Here is a 19111-nt window from a genome sequence, read left to right as displayed (position 1 = left end):
TTGAAAAACCCATGTCTATTCCCATTGATACTTACGATAATACCAAACATTAGACATAAGTCTCCAGATAATATCAATCCAAGTTTCATTGAAATCAAAATGCCTCATAATACTACATAGATATTCCCATGAGACTTTGTCATATGCTTTAGCCATGTCCACTTTTAAAACCACATTCCCATGGATAGAAGGCTTTGTAATATTATGGACCATGTCCTAAGTCATCATGATATTTTCAGTGATGGATCTCCCCTTGATAAAACCAGTTTGATAAGGAGAGATCAGCTTATTCATGAGGGGGCTTAGTCTTTAGTTCACTAGACTAGAGATGATTTTGCAGGAGAAGTTGCTAAGGCTAATTGGCCTTAATTCATTGAAATCTTGAGGATTATCCACTTTAGGAATGAGGATCAGGTAGGTGTGGGTAATGGACTTTGGAATTTGGTTACCTGCAAAGAAATCAGTAATCATTAGTAATAGATCATCCTTAATAATATCCCAACAAGAATGATAAAATCTCCCAGAAAGACCATTTGGTCCGGGGGCAATGTGCTGGACTTAAGGAGAATACAACATCTTTTAATGCCTCCATAGAAGGATTAGCTGTAAGATCTGCATTGTCTATGTCCATGATTACTTTAGGAATACAATTAAGGATAGAAAAATTGGAATAAGTATATTCTCTAGTAAATTGGTTCTAAAAAAGGATATAACTTCACTAGTAATATCTTCATCTCATTCAATCCAATTGCCATCATTTAGTCTGATCTTCTTGAGAGATAACCTCTTCCTCCTACCCTTAACAATGGAGTGGAAGAATTTAGAGTTAACTTCCCCTTCCACAAATTATTTGATCCCAGATTTTTGCTTCTATATAGACTCTTCAGTTTTATAGGCCCTGATAAGGAGAGCATTTATACTGTTAAGCTCAGCTCTATTAGAATCAGTGTTGTTTGTAATGATCTTGTATTCTAGATCATCCACCTTCTTCTCCAGGTCCTTGATATTGTCAAAAATATTACCAATAGAGGTCTTGGACCATTGGGATAAGCACTTGCAAGTATTTTTTAGCTTTAGATGAAATTTCCACATAGGGGAGCCATGAACCTCTATATCCAATGCTTGTTTTACCACCTCTTTAAAACCATCTTCATTAGTCCAGAAGTAAAAGAATCTGAAATATTTGGTAGTGGCCTGGGAAGTGTTCTTAGCAATGGTGAGGAGGGGAGAGTGATCGGATCCTGTTCTGATCAAGTGATTGGCATTAGTAGAATCATAGTTGTTCATCCAGTCTTGGTTAACCAGTACTCTATCAAGCCTTTTCCAGGCTCTCTTATTAGGAGCCCACTCATTGCACCAGGTAAATTGTGAACCTGAGAAGCCTGGATCAATAAGATCACAATCCATGATAAGCTATAGCAAAGGAATGCTTTTAGACATTCTGTTAGGGTTGTGCATGGATCGGATCGGATCGTATTTAGCACATTTCAGATCGAATTTTTGGATTTCGGATTCTAGAAAATACAATCTGAATCTGATCCGAATTAATATCGGATCAGATCGAATTTTAAAGTTTGGATCGGATCGGATTTTCGGACTTCTGATCGAATTATTATGCCTCAAAGTTGCAAACTCATATACATATTTTTATTGTAAAAGAGGCAATACAGTAAGAAAAATTCATGTTTCTGCAATTATGAGAGCACTATGATGCCAACATAGCTAAATACATCAATTGTAAAGGTAATAACTTAGAGAAAAATATAAATGAAATACTAATTATCCGAAATTAAAGTTTAGTATTTATACATGCCCTAATAATTTCGAATTTTGGATCGGATCAGATTAAAATTATACCAATCCGAAATCCGAAATTTTAATAAACACAATCCGAAATTCGATCCAATCTGAAATCCGAACGGATCGGTTCGGATTACGGATATCCGATCCAAATGAACAGCCCTACATTCTGTGTAGGTTACCACCCTATTTTTCACTTGGATCAATACTACAATTAAAGTCACCGACAATATACCAAGGCAGTTTATAATTTTGAGAGATATCCCTTAGGTTACTCCATATTTGTTCTCTCAAACTAGCATCACACTTTGCATAAACTGAAGTAATAATGATGTTTGTTCACATCCAATCAATGATACAAGTAACATGTTGATCATATTCCTCCACCACCCTACAGTTCAAATCATTATTCCAGAAAATCCAAATCCGACTATTGATATTGGCATAAGCATTACCATAGCCCAGCAAAGTGAAATAGTAGTTTTGTTCAGTCTTGAAAAGGATATAGGCATTTCTTTGTTGACCCAATGATATGTGTTTACCCACCCAATTATTATGTATCTTAGTTAATCCCTTTGAGCCTGTAATCTTATTTTTTTGGCAACCACATTACAAGCCTTACCCATCTATTTAAACCATTTACCTCTCGTGAGCACTTGAAATTATATAAATATTGTAAAAAGTTGAAGTGTGGGGTGGTTGGTTTGGCTTTTGAGTGGAACTAATGAAATAAGGAGAAAGGTGCACTGTTTTGAAAAAAAAAAGCCACTTAAATTGAGAAAGAAAAAAATATAGTTGTATTGTTATAGTGGTAAATCTTGAATTGTGCTTTAAAAAGTTAGGAGTTAATGTAAATTGAAGTGAAAGTGGAGTATTGGTTTGACATAAGTGTGGGATTTTAATAATGAGATGTATGTATTAAAATGCTTAGAGAGGTGTAGTCACTCTTCGATCTAAATGTATCCTACCTGTCCCGCAGCTTACATTTCAACCAATTAAAGTCCTACTTGATCCTTGACTGAATGAGCTTAATTAGTAGAGTAGTACACTACGAGTAAGCCTATGGTTCATCGTTTGTGGCATATGAATATTATTTCTGAGAGTGAGTGAATTCTGCCTATCTTGAGTTCCTAGTTGTCTTAATATTTATTGTGAGTGAAACTACTCTCTTTTGCGTGAGGGCACTTGATTCATGAAGGAAAGGTAATGCTTGAACTATATGTTGGAGTAAGTGAGCGGGTTATAAATAATACATGGTGCTTTTGAGTCAAATATTGAGGCTAGGATATTACACTATTGTGCTTAATCTATTTTAAATATTCTTGGTGCGAAGAGTTATGAGAGTTGTTTAAAAAGGTCATGTCATTATAAAGTGTAGTTTGATTGCTCGAGGACCAGCAATGGTTTAAGTGTGGGGTGTTGATGGTAGGCTATAATTGTGTATTTTAGTTCCTTATCACACTCTAATTTACTGCACTTTAATTGAGTTTGAGCGTTAATCGCTAGTGATTTGCATTAATTGTCTGTGTTTATGCCTTGTAGGGAGTGATCCCGAGCCTGTAGATGTTATGGAATTAATTCACGCTATTTTGGAGCTTTGAAGTTTGAGTAAAAACCCAAGGATTAAGTTGGGATCTAATTAGGGGATCAACGTACACTAGTGCATTCAAAGAGAAACGAAGAATCAAGCCGGGTATCACCTCAGTGCGGGAGCGCGCACTGGGCGCGCATGGGGAGAGCATGTGAGGAAGCGAAGTGTGCAAAATGCACGACCAAGTGCGCGAGCACCTTCCCAGGTGCGCGGCCGCGCATGTCCTGTCCGGGAAGAGTCCTATTTCGTGAGGGGGAAGGTGTGTTTGTTTGGGCCCGACCCTACTTGGTATATATACATGGGAAAACGGTATTTTTGGGACTTTTGACATAATCTAGGCCTAAGGAAGCTAAGGAGAAGTGGGAGAAGCAAGAGCACAAGGATTTCACCATTCAATCCTCACTCAAGACAAGGGTTTGGATTGTTTTTGTGTTTTCCTTTAACTTAAACTTAATTGTGATGAATTTCTCCATATCTATGGAGTAATTCTTCTTTAGGGATTGATGGATTTGGTATTTTGAGAATTGTTTGTAGATATTAACTATAGTTTTATAAATTGAATCGTTTTGGGTGTTTTAATTGTTGTATATATATTCACATATTTATGTAATCGAAATAGGCATAACTTGTGATGTTTTTGCACTATCTTGTTGATTGAATTCATTAATTCTTCTTAGTAATCGAATGAGGCTAGTTGAATTATTGTTTAGACCTAGTTAGGAGAATAATCGAAAGAGGCTCTCTTACAACCCAACCCACTATGAATTCTTGCATATTTTCACTAAGCTTAAATTGGTTCATATTGTGAGGTTGAGACTTAATCGAGAGAGGAGTTTCTACTAAACATTTGAACTAACAATTGAGTGAATTCGAGAGACTCACTTGAACATTAAAAGTGAATTAACTAGAGTTAAGTCCCAAACATTTATCTTGCACCTATCCAAACAATCTCTATTTTCTCCCATTGATATCTTCCTTGCTTACTTTTGTTCGAGTGTCACTCGTCAACAAGTTAGACTCTTAGTTAATTTTAGTTTTAATCACATAAATCTCAATTGTTGATCATCTTGGATAGCAATCAAGCTATAAACTACAAAATATTGTTTAACTCCAATCCCTGTGGATACGATATTATATTATACTATATTCGACTACCGAGCATATTTAAGTGTGTGTTTTGCGCTCGTCAACAAGCGTAAAATAGAGTGCGTTACGAAAATTTATATCAAACTACCACTATTATCCTTAGCCCCACGGTGGGCGCCAAACTGTTTACCCTTAAAATGGATAACAATTGAATTTATATGCAGTTTTAAGGATAATTCGATACAAGTGATCAATAATGTTAGATAAGCAAATGTAAGATAGAATAAATAGTCAAACCAGTAGTAGTATTGAATTCGAGCTCGGTTGTGGGCTTAACAATTAACCTGCCTTCGATTCGTAGCCAAAAAATATATAAAAAGCTATGAACAAGAATAGGAACCTTTCAATAGTTTAGAAACTGAGAAAACAAGTTTATATTGCCTTGATATGCGTGTTACAGTATGTCTATTGAATAATAAACTTCTCCCTTATATAGTTGGTGAGTTTTACCCTAAGTACAATTCTAAGAAAGGTAAAAATCTTTCTTTTCGCTAATCACCGATCTGCTGCCGATACGGGCCGAGATCTACGCTGTAATATCTGGTTGGGCACGGATATCACGACCCTTTGTTAATCATGCGCAGACGTTTGGTAATGCTTTCCGAGGTATTGGAACTCGAACCGGATCCGGGGGGCTTGATCTTGATGGTTCTGAGGGCAGGTGTTTTACTGATACGAGAGGTTCCTAGCTTCGATTTCGATTCCTTGTAGTTACGTCCTTGCTTCGTTGCCCTACCGGGAAATCGAGGTGCTCATTAGTCTCGGTTTTACCCGTATACATACATACACACACACACACACACACACATATATATATATATATATATATATACACACACACACACACACACACACACACACAGACGAAGCAAGTAGGGCCCTGTTATATTTTCTTTCACTACTTTTTAATGAATTTTAGTTGTACATATTAATAATGTAAACATTTTATGCTAATTTATTATAAGATAGTATTAGCTAGATTCTTTTTTGAGAGTGATTCATGCTTCTCGAACGTAATTTATGTTCTTCATGTAGTATTTAGACGGAATGATTTTATGAAATCACATTGATATTTCCACATATTATGGGTAACGTGGGAGACTCTCTATTTTCCCCAGAAAATCTTTAAAATTCTCACTGCTTAACTTTCAATTCGCGTATTTTATTTTTTAAGTTATCATATCAAATTTTTCAGGAAAACTATATATTATTACTGTAGGCCAACTCAACTTGATAGTTAATTCTTTTGCAAAATATTAGCAAGGATGAAAATTGCTACGATTTAAGGTTTTATAAATCTAGAAAAATATAGATAGTATTATGCAATCTGTAAAAATATGGATGGTAAACTACAAACTTTTTTACTCTCTTATTTGTATGCTTTGACTTACCTTACTGTCAATAACAAGTTCAATGAAATTTTTTCCTACAAAATTATTACATACGTGAAACTTTCTTACTTAATTCTATAAATTATTATACCTTTTTTATCACATGATCGCTTTTATATAAATTAATTCACTATTTGTGTGATGATTTAGAAGGGAAATAGGTCTCTATCGAAAGCAAGTTGCTCACATTATCATAGTATTGTTTTTAGGGCAAAGGTCCAAATATGCCCTTATACTATACGAAATTGAGCACATTTGACTTTCGTTAATACTTTAGCTCAAATATGCCCTTACAGTCACATAGTTGATCCATATAGAGTTACACAGTTAGCCCATATATGCCCTTTTCGAAACGAAATTCACCCAAACTAATTAGCTCTTTCGTTAATTGTATTAAAGTGTATTACAAATAATATTTCCTTTTTATTAGTACTTTTTTTCTTTACCTTTCTCTTTTTTTTTTCTTCTGTTTTCTTTTCTTCTCTTTTTTTTTCCTTTTTCTTTCTCCCTTATCCGTTTCCTCCATTACTGATGTCTTCTCCATTTTCGTCACCAATTTCACTTGACAAAACTCATGAATTCCAATTACTAAGAAAATTCTCCCATAAGGTAATCAAGTTTCAATTTTACTGGCCCTCTAAATAAACGAAATTAAACTGTCCAAAAATTATTGTTTAAACTTTAAAATAATAAAAACATGTCAACCTTTAACAATACTCAAAAGACCAAAATATTTAAATTATTTTCACAAAGATAATTTAATAATTAAAAGCCTAGAGTTCAAGTTGTAGTGTTATAAATTTGAGTTGTTAGTCTTTTTCATCTTTTTTCAGCTGGACATTTTTTTATTTTTTTTATTAACTATGTAAATTAGGGGTGTACATGGAACGAGTTGGTTCGATTTTTATCAAAACCAAACCAATTACATCGGTTTAAATTTTTTGGTTTTGTTGGATTTTTCGGGTTTTTTGTTACACAAATATTATTTCAATCTTACTTTGTTAAATTTTTTAGAAATATATGTTCAGTAAAAATTAAAAAATTGACAAACATATGATCTATAAAAATATTATTATGGGAGAATTTTCTTAGTAATTGGAATTCATGAGTTTTGTCAAGTGAAATTGGTGACGAAAATGGAGAGAACATCAGTAATGGAGGAAATCGGACAAGGGAGAAAGAAAAAGGGAAAAAAAAGAGAAGAAAAGAAAAAAGAAGAAAGAAAAGAGAAAGGTAAAGAAAAAAAATACTAATAAAAAGGAAATAGTGTTTGTAATACACTTTAATACAATTAACGAAAGAGCTAATTAGTTTAGGTGAATTCCGTTTCGAAAAGGGCATATATGGGCCAACTGTGTAATTCTAAAGACATATATGAACTAACTATATGACGATAAGGATATATTTAAATTAAAATATTAACGAAAGATAAATATACTCATGTAGTAAAAGAGTATATTTGGACTTTTTGTGTTGTCTTTATACTTTTAGTCAAATTAAAACGTTTGCAGGTAGTAGATGGGATGGGACATTCACACACCAACTGGTCAAAGTCTTGTACACGTCTACAGTTTTAGATTGTGTGGGTGATAAAAACAAATACTCCAGTAAATGAGTTCCATTTCCCATAAATTAGTTAATTCCTTCTTAAGGATAAATAAGGAGTTAATTCCGTATGACTATGAGGAACACATGGATATTAAATTTTCTTCTCAATTAAGTTGGTACATATCATCTCCTTCCTTTTTATTTTTTTTTATTTTTATTTTTTTTTTGGCTTTTTCGAGGTGTCGTAAGTAATACTCCATCTGTCTCTATTCATATAACACACGTTTAAACTAATCTTCAAAAAAATAACGGTGGAGAGATAAATTCTCTTCTTTTTAAACCAAAAGCCTGAGTTCGAGTCATAGATGTGGACCTTTGTTAAGAAATATTTTATCCTTTAATGTAGGACTTCACAATAAAAATTCAGATTTAATCGGTCCCAATATGAATACCGAATATCGAATTGAAAAAAAATCTTAAAAAGTTAATTGATAATAATATTATTCAATATAGTTTGTATAATTCTTGAGAATTCAAATTTAATAAATAATTACTTTCTAATAGCCTGTTTGACTAAGCTTCTCCAATCATAGAAGCACTTTTAAAAAAAATACTTTTTTGTCAAGCTTTTGGAAGAAAAAAAGATGTATTTTTGAGGAGAAGCAGAAGCGTTCTTGGAGAAGCAGAAAAAGTAGTTTCTCCCCGTAAATACTTTTTTGAAAAATATTTTTGAGAAAAATATACTTATAAGTATTTTTTTAAAACTTGGACAAATACTAATTGCTACTCAACAGTACTTTTCAAATTAATTAGCCAAATACAAATTGCTTCACTTTGCCTTACTTTTGTAATTATAGCACGAAATTTAAAAAAATAAAAACTACACTAAAGAACTTTAGAACTTTTGATCTTAAATAATATATTTTTTTAAGGATAAATGAGAAAGTTAAAGATGCTTTTAACTATAAAAGGATAATAATTCTTGAAGAAAAAAGTAGTAATCATTCTTGTTAGAGAGTATCACAGTAAAAATATAGAGTGACGCAGAAAATTAAAAAAAAAAAGGAGTAAGTCAAAATAATTATGTGAGTTCTATATCCAGTAAAATATTATCTAATAATATGCGACTGAGAGTAAGATTTTCGCTTCTAATATCAAAAACTATGTGAAAAGTTTTTAAATAAAATAAGAAAACATTTGACTATTTTTAAACAAATTAAAATAAAGGTAGAAAGAGAGCTGTCTTCCTCGAGTCGAGTAGAAGCACTATAAAATAAGTGAAAATAAGCTGCACTTTCTATAAATCTAGCAGCTACTTGCTCGGAGTCTGGTGGCTCCACCGTTCTCCTCCTCCTACTCTCCACCTAGCTCCGCCACTTTTTGCCTCTGTCACAGCGGCGATAGTTTTCCGGCAACAGCAGAGAAACTTCTATACCGATTAAAAGTGGAAACACTTTAAGCAAAAGCATAGTATCTACTGATCAGTCAAATGTAAGTAATACGTATTTTTTTTCTCAATAAAGCAAAATCTGCAGCTTCTTCTTTTCCTTTTTCTCTTTTCCATCGGATGATTTAACTTACTACTTTTTCTTTCTTATTATTTGATCTATTATTGGCAAACCATGAGATAATTAAGTTTATTATTAAAAAATGTCTAAATGGTATATTTTATAAGTAATTTGTTTGATTGTGAAGTTTAGGTAAATAAACTTGGGGTTTAAGATATTTGCTATGAAAATGATTCGTTTTGTTTGATTATGAAGTTAAAAAATGAGTAGCGTTTTTCAATGGAAAAATCATTAAAATCTTGGTTTCGAATGGCTGATTTAATTTTCTCTTCTTTTCTTTTTAAAACTGCATAGCATTTTCTTTTGTTTTAAATTGTTTCTGGGATTGGTTTCATTTTAGGTTAGTGACTTTCAATATTCTGGGTTTCTTAATTATAAAAAAAAAAAAAAGCAAAATTCTTTGAGGTAGTAGACCAGAAGGATCTAATCTTGGAACTTGAGTTCATCAAAATTTAAACTTAGAAAGAAAATAGAAAACAATAAAACTAGTACAACATGAAGGAGAAGTTTTTCTAGGTCACTTAGTTATTTCTTACTCCTTTAACCTTTTGTTTCAATTTGTGTGTTATATTTTATTTTTTAGCACGTTAGAAGAAAAAATCATACTATTTTTTACTATGATTTCTTTTAATTAAATTTTGTGCGCAACTAAATTTCGCCATATAAATTGAAATTAAAGAAGTATTTATTAGATGTACATTTGTTTAACTATTTGGGACTGTTGTCCACACTGTGATTGTACATTTGTGCGTTTGAAGTTGTCTCTTTTGAGCCTTCCGATTAACAGACATGACTAGTCCAAGATTTTTTGTAAGCCATGTAAATATTTAAGTAACTGATAATCGTATTATTTTTATACTTATATTCAATATCATCATTTTGTTTATTATTTATATATGTATCTAATAAATAATTTTGAACAAGCAGTGTCACAAGGCACCACTTGGAGTAAGGTAGTTACGCCCTACGTATAGTAAATAAAATACACGTAGTTGTTCTAAGAATAAATTATAATGAGGTTATAGTATGATAGGAAGATTAAATAATTATAGAATTATTTTTAAAATGAGATGTATAAAGTATAATATAAAATATATGTTTGATTTTATAATAAATAAACTTGGATAAAATTTTATTCCAATTTTAACCTCGGGTTTCTTAAGAGACTTTTGAAAAGGGTGAATGTATCATTTTGTTATTTTATTCCGGATTATTTTCCCTCATTGCCTCATTGAAGGTAGTATAAAAACAATACTACTACAATTATAGTAGAAATAATCTCGAAATTAATTATCAATAAAAAAATTTATCAAACATAAAATAAATTAATCCTATACTTCCCGAAACTACTATCCCTTATTGACAATATATAATTTTTTTATATCATCGGTATATTTAATAATATCATTTTTATAAAAAATTATTAGTAACAATTATCTTAAAAATGTATATAATTACTTTATAAATGGTCTACTTATGCAAATATATGTTTCATTATATGCACAGCACCCCAAACTCTAATAACAATGGTGTCGATAATAGAGTGGTACAAGCATCAACGGAATTATGGAAAGCACTTACTATAACTCAATATCTTGCTCCTCGTTTCGGTTTAGGTGAACCTATTTCCTTTTTAGTCCGTTCCAAAAAGAATGACTTAGAAATAACTTAGCTTAAACTTTCAATTATACCTTTAATGAGATGCTTTTATAATCACACAAATACTCTGGCCCCTTTTTGACTTGTTTAGAACCATAAATTTCAAAAAAATTTAATTTTTCTTAAACTTCGTGCGCAATCAAACAGGTTCACATAAACGTGAGGCTCACGTATATTGGAAGGAGGGAGTAGCATTTATGATACGTGTACAAATATATTCCTTACTATAGTTTCAAGTTGCAAAAATAGCCAACTACCCCCAATAGTTTTAATTGAGCCAAATGTAAAGATGGTAGAATCCAAAGGAGTCAATTAAATCATCATTATTGTAGTAGGTCATAGGTACCCAATTGGATCTTTTATGTCAGTGTGTGATCTATCTACATTCGTTGGTATCACGTGACATCTGTGTGACTCACGTGGCATCCTCTACACCAAAAAAATACTTTTCACTTTTCCACTCGTAAACACTAAACTGCTCCTCTTTTTTAAATGGGGAGCATTTTTTACTCTAGATATTCATAAAGCTCATAAAGTAATCACTTTCTTACAGCTGTTCTGCAACTTTATATTTAATACTCCTGCTGCTGTATTTGATACGACAAAATTTCTTTTAGCATGCAATTTAAAAAAGAAATAATGGATAGATTAAAGTCAAACGAGAGCTTAATTTTATGACATTTTTATAACTATAAGAATATGTCATTAAAGGTAAACTAAAATTAAAGAGCTTTACAATATTGAAAAATATCATAATTTTGTGAAATAGATTAAAAAAAATATCTTATAAAATGGAATCAAGGGAGTAGTACATTTTCTTAGTGAGTTGGAAAAAAAATGAAAATGTACATACCATTACTTGTACAACCCTGCTCTTTTATAATAATTGGAGTCTGCCAATTTCGAAAAGTATACTCCAGAAAGGAGAACCCCTTTCACTCGTATATTTGAAAGGTAATCTATTTAACTTCTGAAACTTCACACTTTATAGCAAGTTATTAATAGAAGAATTGTTGCTATGGACTGCCATATGACTAATAATCAACTTTTTCTGGCCTAGTTATATTTTACAGTTAACTTTGTTTGTTTGATCATGGTTTTTTTCATTATCTTTGTCAGATGCTATATTTTATTAGCTTTTGTTGTTACTAATTTTAAGTTGTTTCAAAGTTTTAAATATTTTATTCTCAAACAATTAACTCCAGTATAATTTAAAAAGTATATTGAAAGAGACCATGCTAGCTAGTTCTATTAACTTTACCACGAATCTGAGCTTATTTTTTGAATTCCAACTTCAGAGCCATGGATAATGGTATGGAAGCGAGGCTACTTGATTCACAAATAGAAAAGGTCGATGACTTAAAAGGGAGAATCTACGACGAGTCTAAGAAGATATGGAGAGTTGCATTACCAGGAGTACTATCAAGAGTAGCTTCATTTGGAAGTATAGTTGTCACACAATCATTCATTGGACACATTAGTGAATTAGATCTTGCTGCTTATGCACTCGTACAAACTCTTACAGTCCGATTCGTCAATGGTATACTGGTAAGTTTGCTCCTGTTATCTTTTATTACAATGTTCTTTTTGTCCAGAAAATGTACCATGTACATCATATATAATGTGCTTGTTCCCGTTGTTTGATAGAAAATTATGAACTGCATTGTATAAATGCAAACATAACAACATAATGCAGAGTCAGAGTAGTGTCGTTCATAGAGAATCATATCATGTTGCAGATTCTAGATTCTCTACCTTTTGGTATACCGCTTGTATGCGGGAGATTTTCTCGTTATAAAATATTTACCTTATCACAAAAAAAAAAATTTAATGCAGACAGGTGTATGTGTAATGTAGGTCATGTAACATATATAAGGACTAATCAAAAGCCACCTGACAGTTAGAGTATTGACTTATGAGAACTCAAGGCGTGTCATGGGCTAGTTGATATAGTTAATTCTCATATTTGCTTGAATTTTGTGTTTATTGTGGTAGATTGGAATGTCAAGCGCGACAGAAACGCTTTGTGGGCAAGCATATGGAGCAGGGCAGTATCATATGATGGGAATCTACTTGCAAAGATCATGGATTGTTGATTTCATTACATTGACCGTCTTGCTTCCGTTTTTTATCTTTGCCACTGCAATATTTAAGCTACTCGGTGAGAATGGATCAATTGCGGAAGCTTCTGGATACGTTTCCTTCTGGTTCATTCCCTTTGTCTACAACTTCGTATTTAGCTTGACGATCCAGATGTTCCTTCAAGCACAACAGAAGAACATGATTATTGCTTGGCTATCTATAGCACAGTTTGTAATCCACATTCCATTGTCTTGGCTACTGGTTATCAAGCTAAACTATGGAGTCCCTGGTGCCATGATTGCGTTGAGCATATCATCGTGGTTTGTAGTGGTCGGGGAGTTTGTGTACATCTTAGGAGGTTGGTGCCCTAACACATGGAAAGGATTCTCTTCAGCAGCGTTGAAAGATATACTACCTGTCGTGAAGCTTTCAATATCCTCCGGTATCATGGTTTGGTAAATCGTTTTCCTTAACTTTTTATTCTCAATTTTATCATTAGACATTCTTAATGTGCATGAGCAGTGCTGCACCAGTAATGTGGAGTTTACAAGCTATATCAAATTGTTGATGAGTTAGACCTTCGACCAAATTTTAACTTCACTAAACACATTTTATAATCTGAAATTACCCGAGGGGTTAATTGGTTCTTGTTTTTGGTTGCTTTCACAGCTTGGAGCTATGGTACAATGCTGTTCTCGTCCTGCTCGCAGGATATATGAAGAACGCCGAAGTTGCTATATCTGCCTTCTCTATCTGGTGAGATTTTCTTTCTCTTTTCCTTTTTTATATGGATTATTTCATTTTGTTTGCTGCACAAAGAACATGTTGATCAATTTAAAATAATGTTGCAGCCTCAATATCAACGGATGGGAGTTTATGATAAGCCTTGGCTTTCTTGGAGCTGCTTGGTACCCGACTATTTCCCTATGAATCATCGATATCTATTTCCATCTAGTGTTTAGCCACCTTCCATTTTGACTTTTGTCCTTCAATTGTTTCCTTGTACAGTGTCCGGGTTGCAAATGAACTCGGGAAAGGAGACGCTAAGGCTACAAAATTCTCCATTAAAGTCTTAGTGGGCACATCACTTATAATTGGATTGTTCTTCTGGATTCTGTGCTTGATCTTTGGCAGCAAGCTTGGTTACTTATTCAGCAATGAGAAGGCGGTAGCTGACAGCGTCGCAGACCTTTCTACTTTACTCGCCTTTTCAATTTTGCTCAACAGCATTTATCCTGTACTATCTGGTAAGTTTATTATCCTCTGAAATAGCTCGAAGTCGAAAAAAAATCGAGAAAGTTGACAAAGTTACCAAAAGTGTCTAAAATGTTTAAAGGAATGTACTATGTGTTACATAGTATTTCTTGACACTTGAAAATTTTGTAAATAGGTGTGGCAGTAGGAGCAGGTTTACAAAGCACAGTTGCAATCATAAATCTGTGTTGCTTCTATTTGATTGGAGTACCTATTGGAGCTTTGCTTGGATATGTGGCTCATCTTCAAGTTAAGGTAATTTTCACTCAAAATCAAGGATCTCTAGATTCGTTTTACGTGACATTTTTGAATTTGAAATTGTGTAAGGTAAAGTGTGAGATTTAGAGCGCCTTTAAAAAAAGGGCAGCCTGTTGCACTAAGCACCCGCTATGCGCGGGGTTCGGGGAAGGGCCGGACCACAAGGGTCTATTGTACGCAGTCTTACCATGCATTTCTGCAAAAGACTGTTTCCACGGCTCGAACCCGGAACCTCTCCTGGTCATATGATAGCAAATTTACCGGTTGCGCCAAGGCTCCCCTTCTTAGAGCGCCTTTAAGAACTCCTAATTTGCTTTTAATAGACAAGATTATTTAGTATTGGAATGAAATGGACCTGAATAGTGTAAAATGGATACCGATGATTCGTATATTTAATCTGAAATCTCTTTGATTTCTTCTTTTTGTTATCAGGGTATATGGATTGGAATGATATGTGGAGTAGTTACTCAATCAGCTGCATTATGCTACATGACATGGAAAACAGATTGGGATGAAGAGGTATATTAAATTTTAAATATATGCAACTTTTCTGCATATAATAACTTGCAAACATCATACTAATTCTATTATGTGTGTTTTATAAATTATGTTGCAGGTATCGAAGGCCAAACAACGACTCAATCGATGGTACTTGAAATCTCCTGAAGAGTCTAATCAAAATGATCAAGCTTGAGAATCTCAAGCTACTAAGTTGGATTCTTTCGATTTTTGCCTCTAGTTTTTCACGTTTTGCTTGTATTTCTCTTGCTAGTCTTTTTTTTTTTTGGGTCGTATTTTTTTGGTTAAATAGCTTACAATTCCAGATTGAATTTTGCTGTGATATTTTTTGATTATGAGCTCGAATTATCATCTTTAATGGATGATTTATTGATCCTCCAAAATCTTTGTTGTGGAGTTGATAAATTATAGTATTCCCTTCGGTTGAATGATGTGGATTCATTTCAATTTTGAATGACCAGGTCTTCAACTTAAAAAATGAAGCAGCTTTGGTAAATTGGTTCTATATATCTCAAGAGGACTTCTCTTTTTTAAGAGAATCGGAACGCTTATAAATGAATAGTAGCTTAAACAGACGCATACAAAGAAAATAGGATGCAAATAAAAAATTCGATGTGAACTCCGTATTTCAAACAAAACTAAAATGAAGATTGATCCTCTTTACACCATATGTAGCACCAAGAGAAATATGTTCCACTTAATAGTTTAATTCCATAGTCAAATTCAATCATCTCTTACTGAATGTTTTCTAGTCCTTTTTAAATTGTTCTCAACCGTGTGAACTTCCATTTTGTTTAATGTTAAATAGATTTCAGACAAACAAGGTTAAAGAAAATTAATTACCATTGAATGGCCTCATATATATAGTAAATTAATCCTCAATATTCATTACAAAATGGCGTTCAGTTTAGGATTATGGGAGTAAAATTGAAGAGCATTTTAAAAATATTAGTAATATATATATATTTTTTTTTGGTTTAAAAAACTACTTTATATTAGCTAAAGATGAGTTACAGGGAGCACCCGCGCTGAGACAGGTATACAAAAAGCCCTAATAGTGCTACTATTGGCACTAGTGTGCCTTCGTAATTGCTTATGAGTACTAGAACATGGGTTCGTGACTGGATCATTACAAAAAGGTGTGTGTGACTATCAATGGTGTATGCACAACTTTAATTAATTAAAAGTTGTTTAATTCAATTTTGATATATATATTTAATTAATTTTTTCGATGAAGCGGTGTCACGTGACACCGCTTCACTCAATGTAAATCCGCTCCTCATGACTATACTGGTTGTAGCTACGTTAGATGGTGAACAAAAAGTTTGATTTGATCCCTGTATTGTAGGATGGTTTTTACTACCATGCCTAAGTCTACAATAGCCCAGCTTGTCTTCGTGAAGATGTTCCAAAACAAACGGTGGTGGATTTGCCAAAAAAGGTGATATTGCTGCCCATCAGTTCCATTCAAAAATGCGCTAGTTTGTTTGTACCGTAGGATTGCTGTCGGTGAATCAGGAATCTGCAATCATTGAACAAATGTGAGTATATTGTGAAGGAACTTTGAAGCATTGGTGATTACCTCTTTTGCGTCCGTGTGGATCTCCAATGGGGTAAGGTTGTGCGAGGCTGCTATTTGCAATCCTCTAAGTAGCGCCCGGAGTTCTATATTAATAATAACATTTGTTGTATCATGGTGGTCCAGTCCAGAGGCGAAGCTATGTTGGCCCAAGGGTGGTGACCACCCTTCGACGAAAATTTATATTACGTATAAGGTAAAATATTACTTGTTATTGATTAAAAATAGACTTTGCATTGCCCATTGGCAAAGGGTGTTCAAAATTTGAATACCCTTATTGAATTTTCTGGCTTCGTCACTGACTCCAGTCCCCATTTGCATCTCGAAACACCCCACCGAATCCAGCAGTGGTATTCGATATGCTTATTGCCCCATTAGTGTTTAACCTAAAGTATCCTTATGGTGGAGGTTCCCATTTTACTTACTGTATACGGTCGAAATTGATTACGGCCTTCGTACGATTGATCGAGATGGGATTATAATGGACCAAAGAAAGACTTCGTAATATCGAGATGGGTTCTGAAGATGGCACGAACGAACTTCAGATTTCAGATACAGATCAAACACCGAGTTCAAAGTCATTATCGAGCTCGGGTCCGAATCGAACTATGATGAGATGTTATGGAATCGAGCTTAAGGGGCAAAGGCCAACTGATACCGAGCTCGAGTCATTACCAGACCCCGAGTCGGCATCGAGCTCAAATCCGCATCGAGCTCTAAAAACAATACCGACCAACACAGAGTCCAATCAAGCTCGAGCCCACAGACAAGAGCCGTTGCAACCGCACTAAGGGAGAGAATCTCGGCGGGAATTAGGGAAAAGCTGATTTATCATGGGTTCCCCACAATGTATTTCTAATTATATCTAAAGTAAAATCCTCCACTATAAAAAGGATGGCTACATTTCTGTAAAGGACAAGTTTTTGCTTACATTGTAACTCAAATACCGTAGTACACTCCTATATTGAAGAGTTATTCTTTTTAGCTTCATAAGATTGACTCATCTTGCTTAGTCCTTAAATCATCTTCTTCATTCTTCATTCTTTAGTCCTTAAATCGTAGTCCTTGTTTATTCTTCATTCTTTACGGTCAACATTTGATATTTTCTATTTATCCTTACGATTTGTGTTAAGTTATACCACATACCTTTAGAACTACGAACAAATTCAATTCTATCCGTTTTTTGGGTAAATAGTTTGGCGCCCACCGTGGGGCTAAGGATAACAGTGGTTATTTGATATGAATCTGCAAAAATACACTGTTTTGCGCTTGTTTCCGGAAGTGTCTTTGATTTCGGATTAGCAACGAATAAATATCAATTAAATGGCCTTACCTATCGACAACGAAGTTGGTCTTCAAGATGAGAACAACAACTTGACACCCAGTACCGAAAGGCCGCTTGTCAACGCCGTTGGAGCTCGAATCGAAGTGCCGATGAACATTAATTCGCAGGTGGCCATTGAGGCGAACCTACATTCTGAACCTGAAAATAACATTCATGGTGACACTCGATCTGCAACTCGAGATACCCATAACGTCGAGAAAAACGGCGTCAGCTTGCGTATGATTTTCGAAATGTTGCAAGCTCAACAGACAACAATAGCTCAGTTGCAGAGTCAAACCCAGATACAGAGCAGGCCGGAGCCCAGTCCACCCCGAGAAATTACCCATACAACGGAACCAGCTATAGTGAGATCAAATGAGCAGGAGTCGGGGACTAATCCTAAAATTGCTAAGATTTTTGAAGAACTGACCAAACGAATAGAATCGGGATAAAGGAGTATCGAAGCAAATGATAAAAAGTGGAAACATATAACTCTAGGGTTGATCAGATCCCGGGGGAACCATCGATATTGAAGGGATTAGATTCCAAAAAATTCGTACAAAAGCCTTTCCCCCCAAGCGCGACTCCTAAACCGATCCCAAAGAAATTCCGCATGCCCAAGATTCCTAAATATAATGGAACTACTGACCCCAAAAAACATGTCACCTCATACACATGTTCCATCAAAGGGAACGACCTAGAGGATGATGAGATCGAATCCGTATTATTGAAGAAATTCGATGAAGCCCTGTCAAAGGGAGCAATGATATGGTATCATAATTTACCATCTAACTCTATCGATTCTTTTGCTATGCTTGCAGATTCCTTCATAAAAGCACACGTCGGGGCCATAAAGGTTGAGACCAGGAAGTCAGACCTGTCCAAGGTAAGACAAAAGGATAACGAGATGCTAAGGGAATTCGTATCTCGTTTTCAAATGGAACGAATAGATCTGCCACCAGTCACATACGATTGGGCTGTCCAGGCTTTCACTCAAGGTTTGAACGAACGAAGTTCGACGGCTTCACGACGGTTGAAGCATAGCCTGATCGCATACCCAGCTATTACTTGGGCCGACGTTCACAATCGGTACCAGTCAAAAATTAGAGTCGAAGACGATTAGTTGGGTTCCGAATCCGCTGCTAGAAGGAACACCAACCGAGAACAAGGTCCGATCAGGGACCGGTACCGACCATATAATGGAAACCACAGGGTCAATGAATCGAGACGTGACCCCGAACAAGGCAATAAAAGAAATGATCGAGGTCAAGGTCTCGGGGGCTGATGAATAGAAATGGGTTCAACAGGCCTACCGGACCTAAGGAAGCACCACGGTTATCAGAGTATAACTTCAGCATTGATGCATCCGCCATCGTGTCAGCTACCGGACGC

At 34.4% G+C, this 19111-nt stretch overlaps 1 protein-coding gene across 2 annotated transcripts; it reads left to right on the top strand.

The window, feature by feature from the left end:
- Nucleotides 1-8685: 8685 nt before the first annotated feature.
- LOC107770411 (protein DETOXIFICATION 24) lies at nucleotides 8686-15199 on the top strand. 2 transcript variants are annotated; one of them, XM_016589715.2, is made up of 9 exons: nucleotides 8686-8967; nucleotides 12002-12251; nucleotides 12699-13240; nucleotides 13455-13541; nucleotides 13637-13693; nucleotides 13794-14032; nucleotides 14176-14294; nucleotides 14730-14816; nucleotides 14914-15199. In XM_016589715.2, exons 2-9 carry the CDS (start codon nucleotides 12006-12008, stop codon nucleotides 14989-14991), a joined length of 1455 nt encoding a protein of 484 aa, XP_016445201.1. In that variant the 5' UTR covers nucleotides 8686-8967; nucleotides 12002-12005; the 3' UTR covers nucleotides 14992-15199. The 2 variants fall into 2 exon arrangements, with proteins under 2 accessions (XP_016445201.1, XP_016445202.1); XM_016589716.2 differs by lacking the exon at nucleotides 8686-8967 and adding an exon at nucleotides 11618-11657.
- Nucleotides 15200-19111: the final 3912 nt, after the last annotated feature.

This window comes from Nicotiana tabacum, chromosome 24, assembly GCF_000715075.1.
Source record: "Nicotiana tabacum cultivar K326 chromosome 24, ASM71507v2, whole genome shotgun sequence".
NCBI lineage: Eukaryota > Viridiplantae > Streptophyta > Magnoliopsida > Solanales > Solanaceae > Nicotiana > Nicotiana tabacum.
Note: the sequence above shows the minus strand (reverse complement) of the source record. Positions and strands in the feature narration are given on the sequence as shown.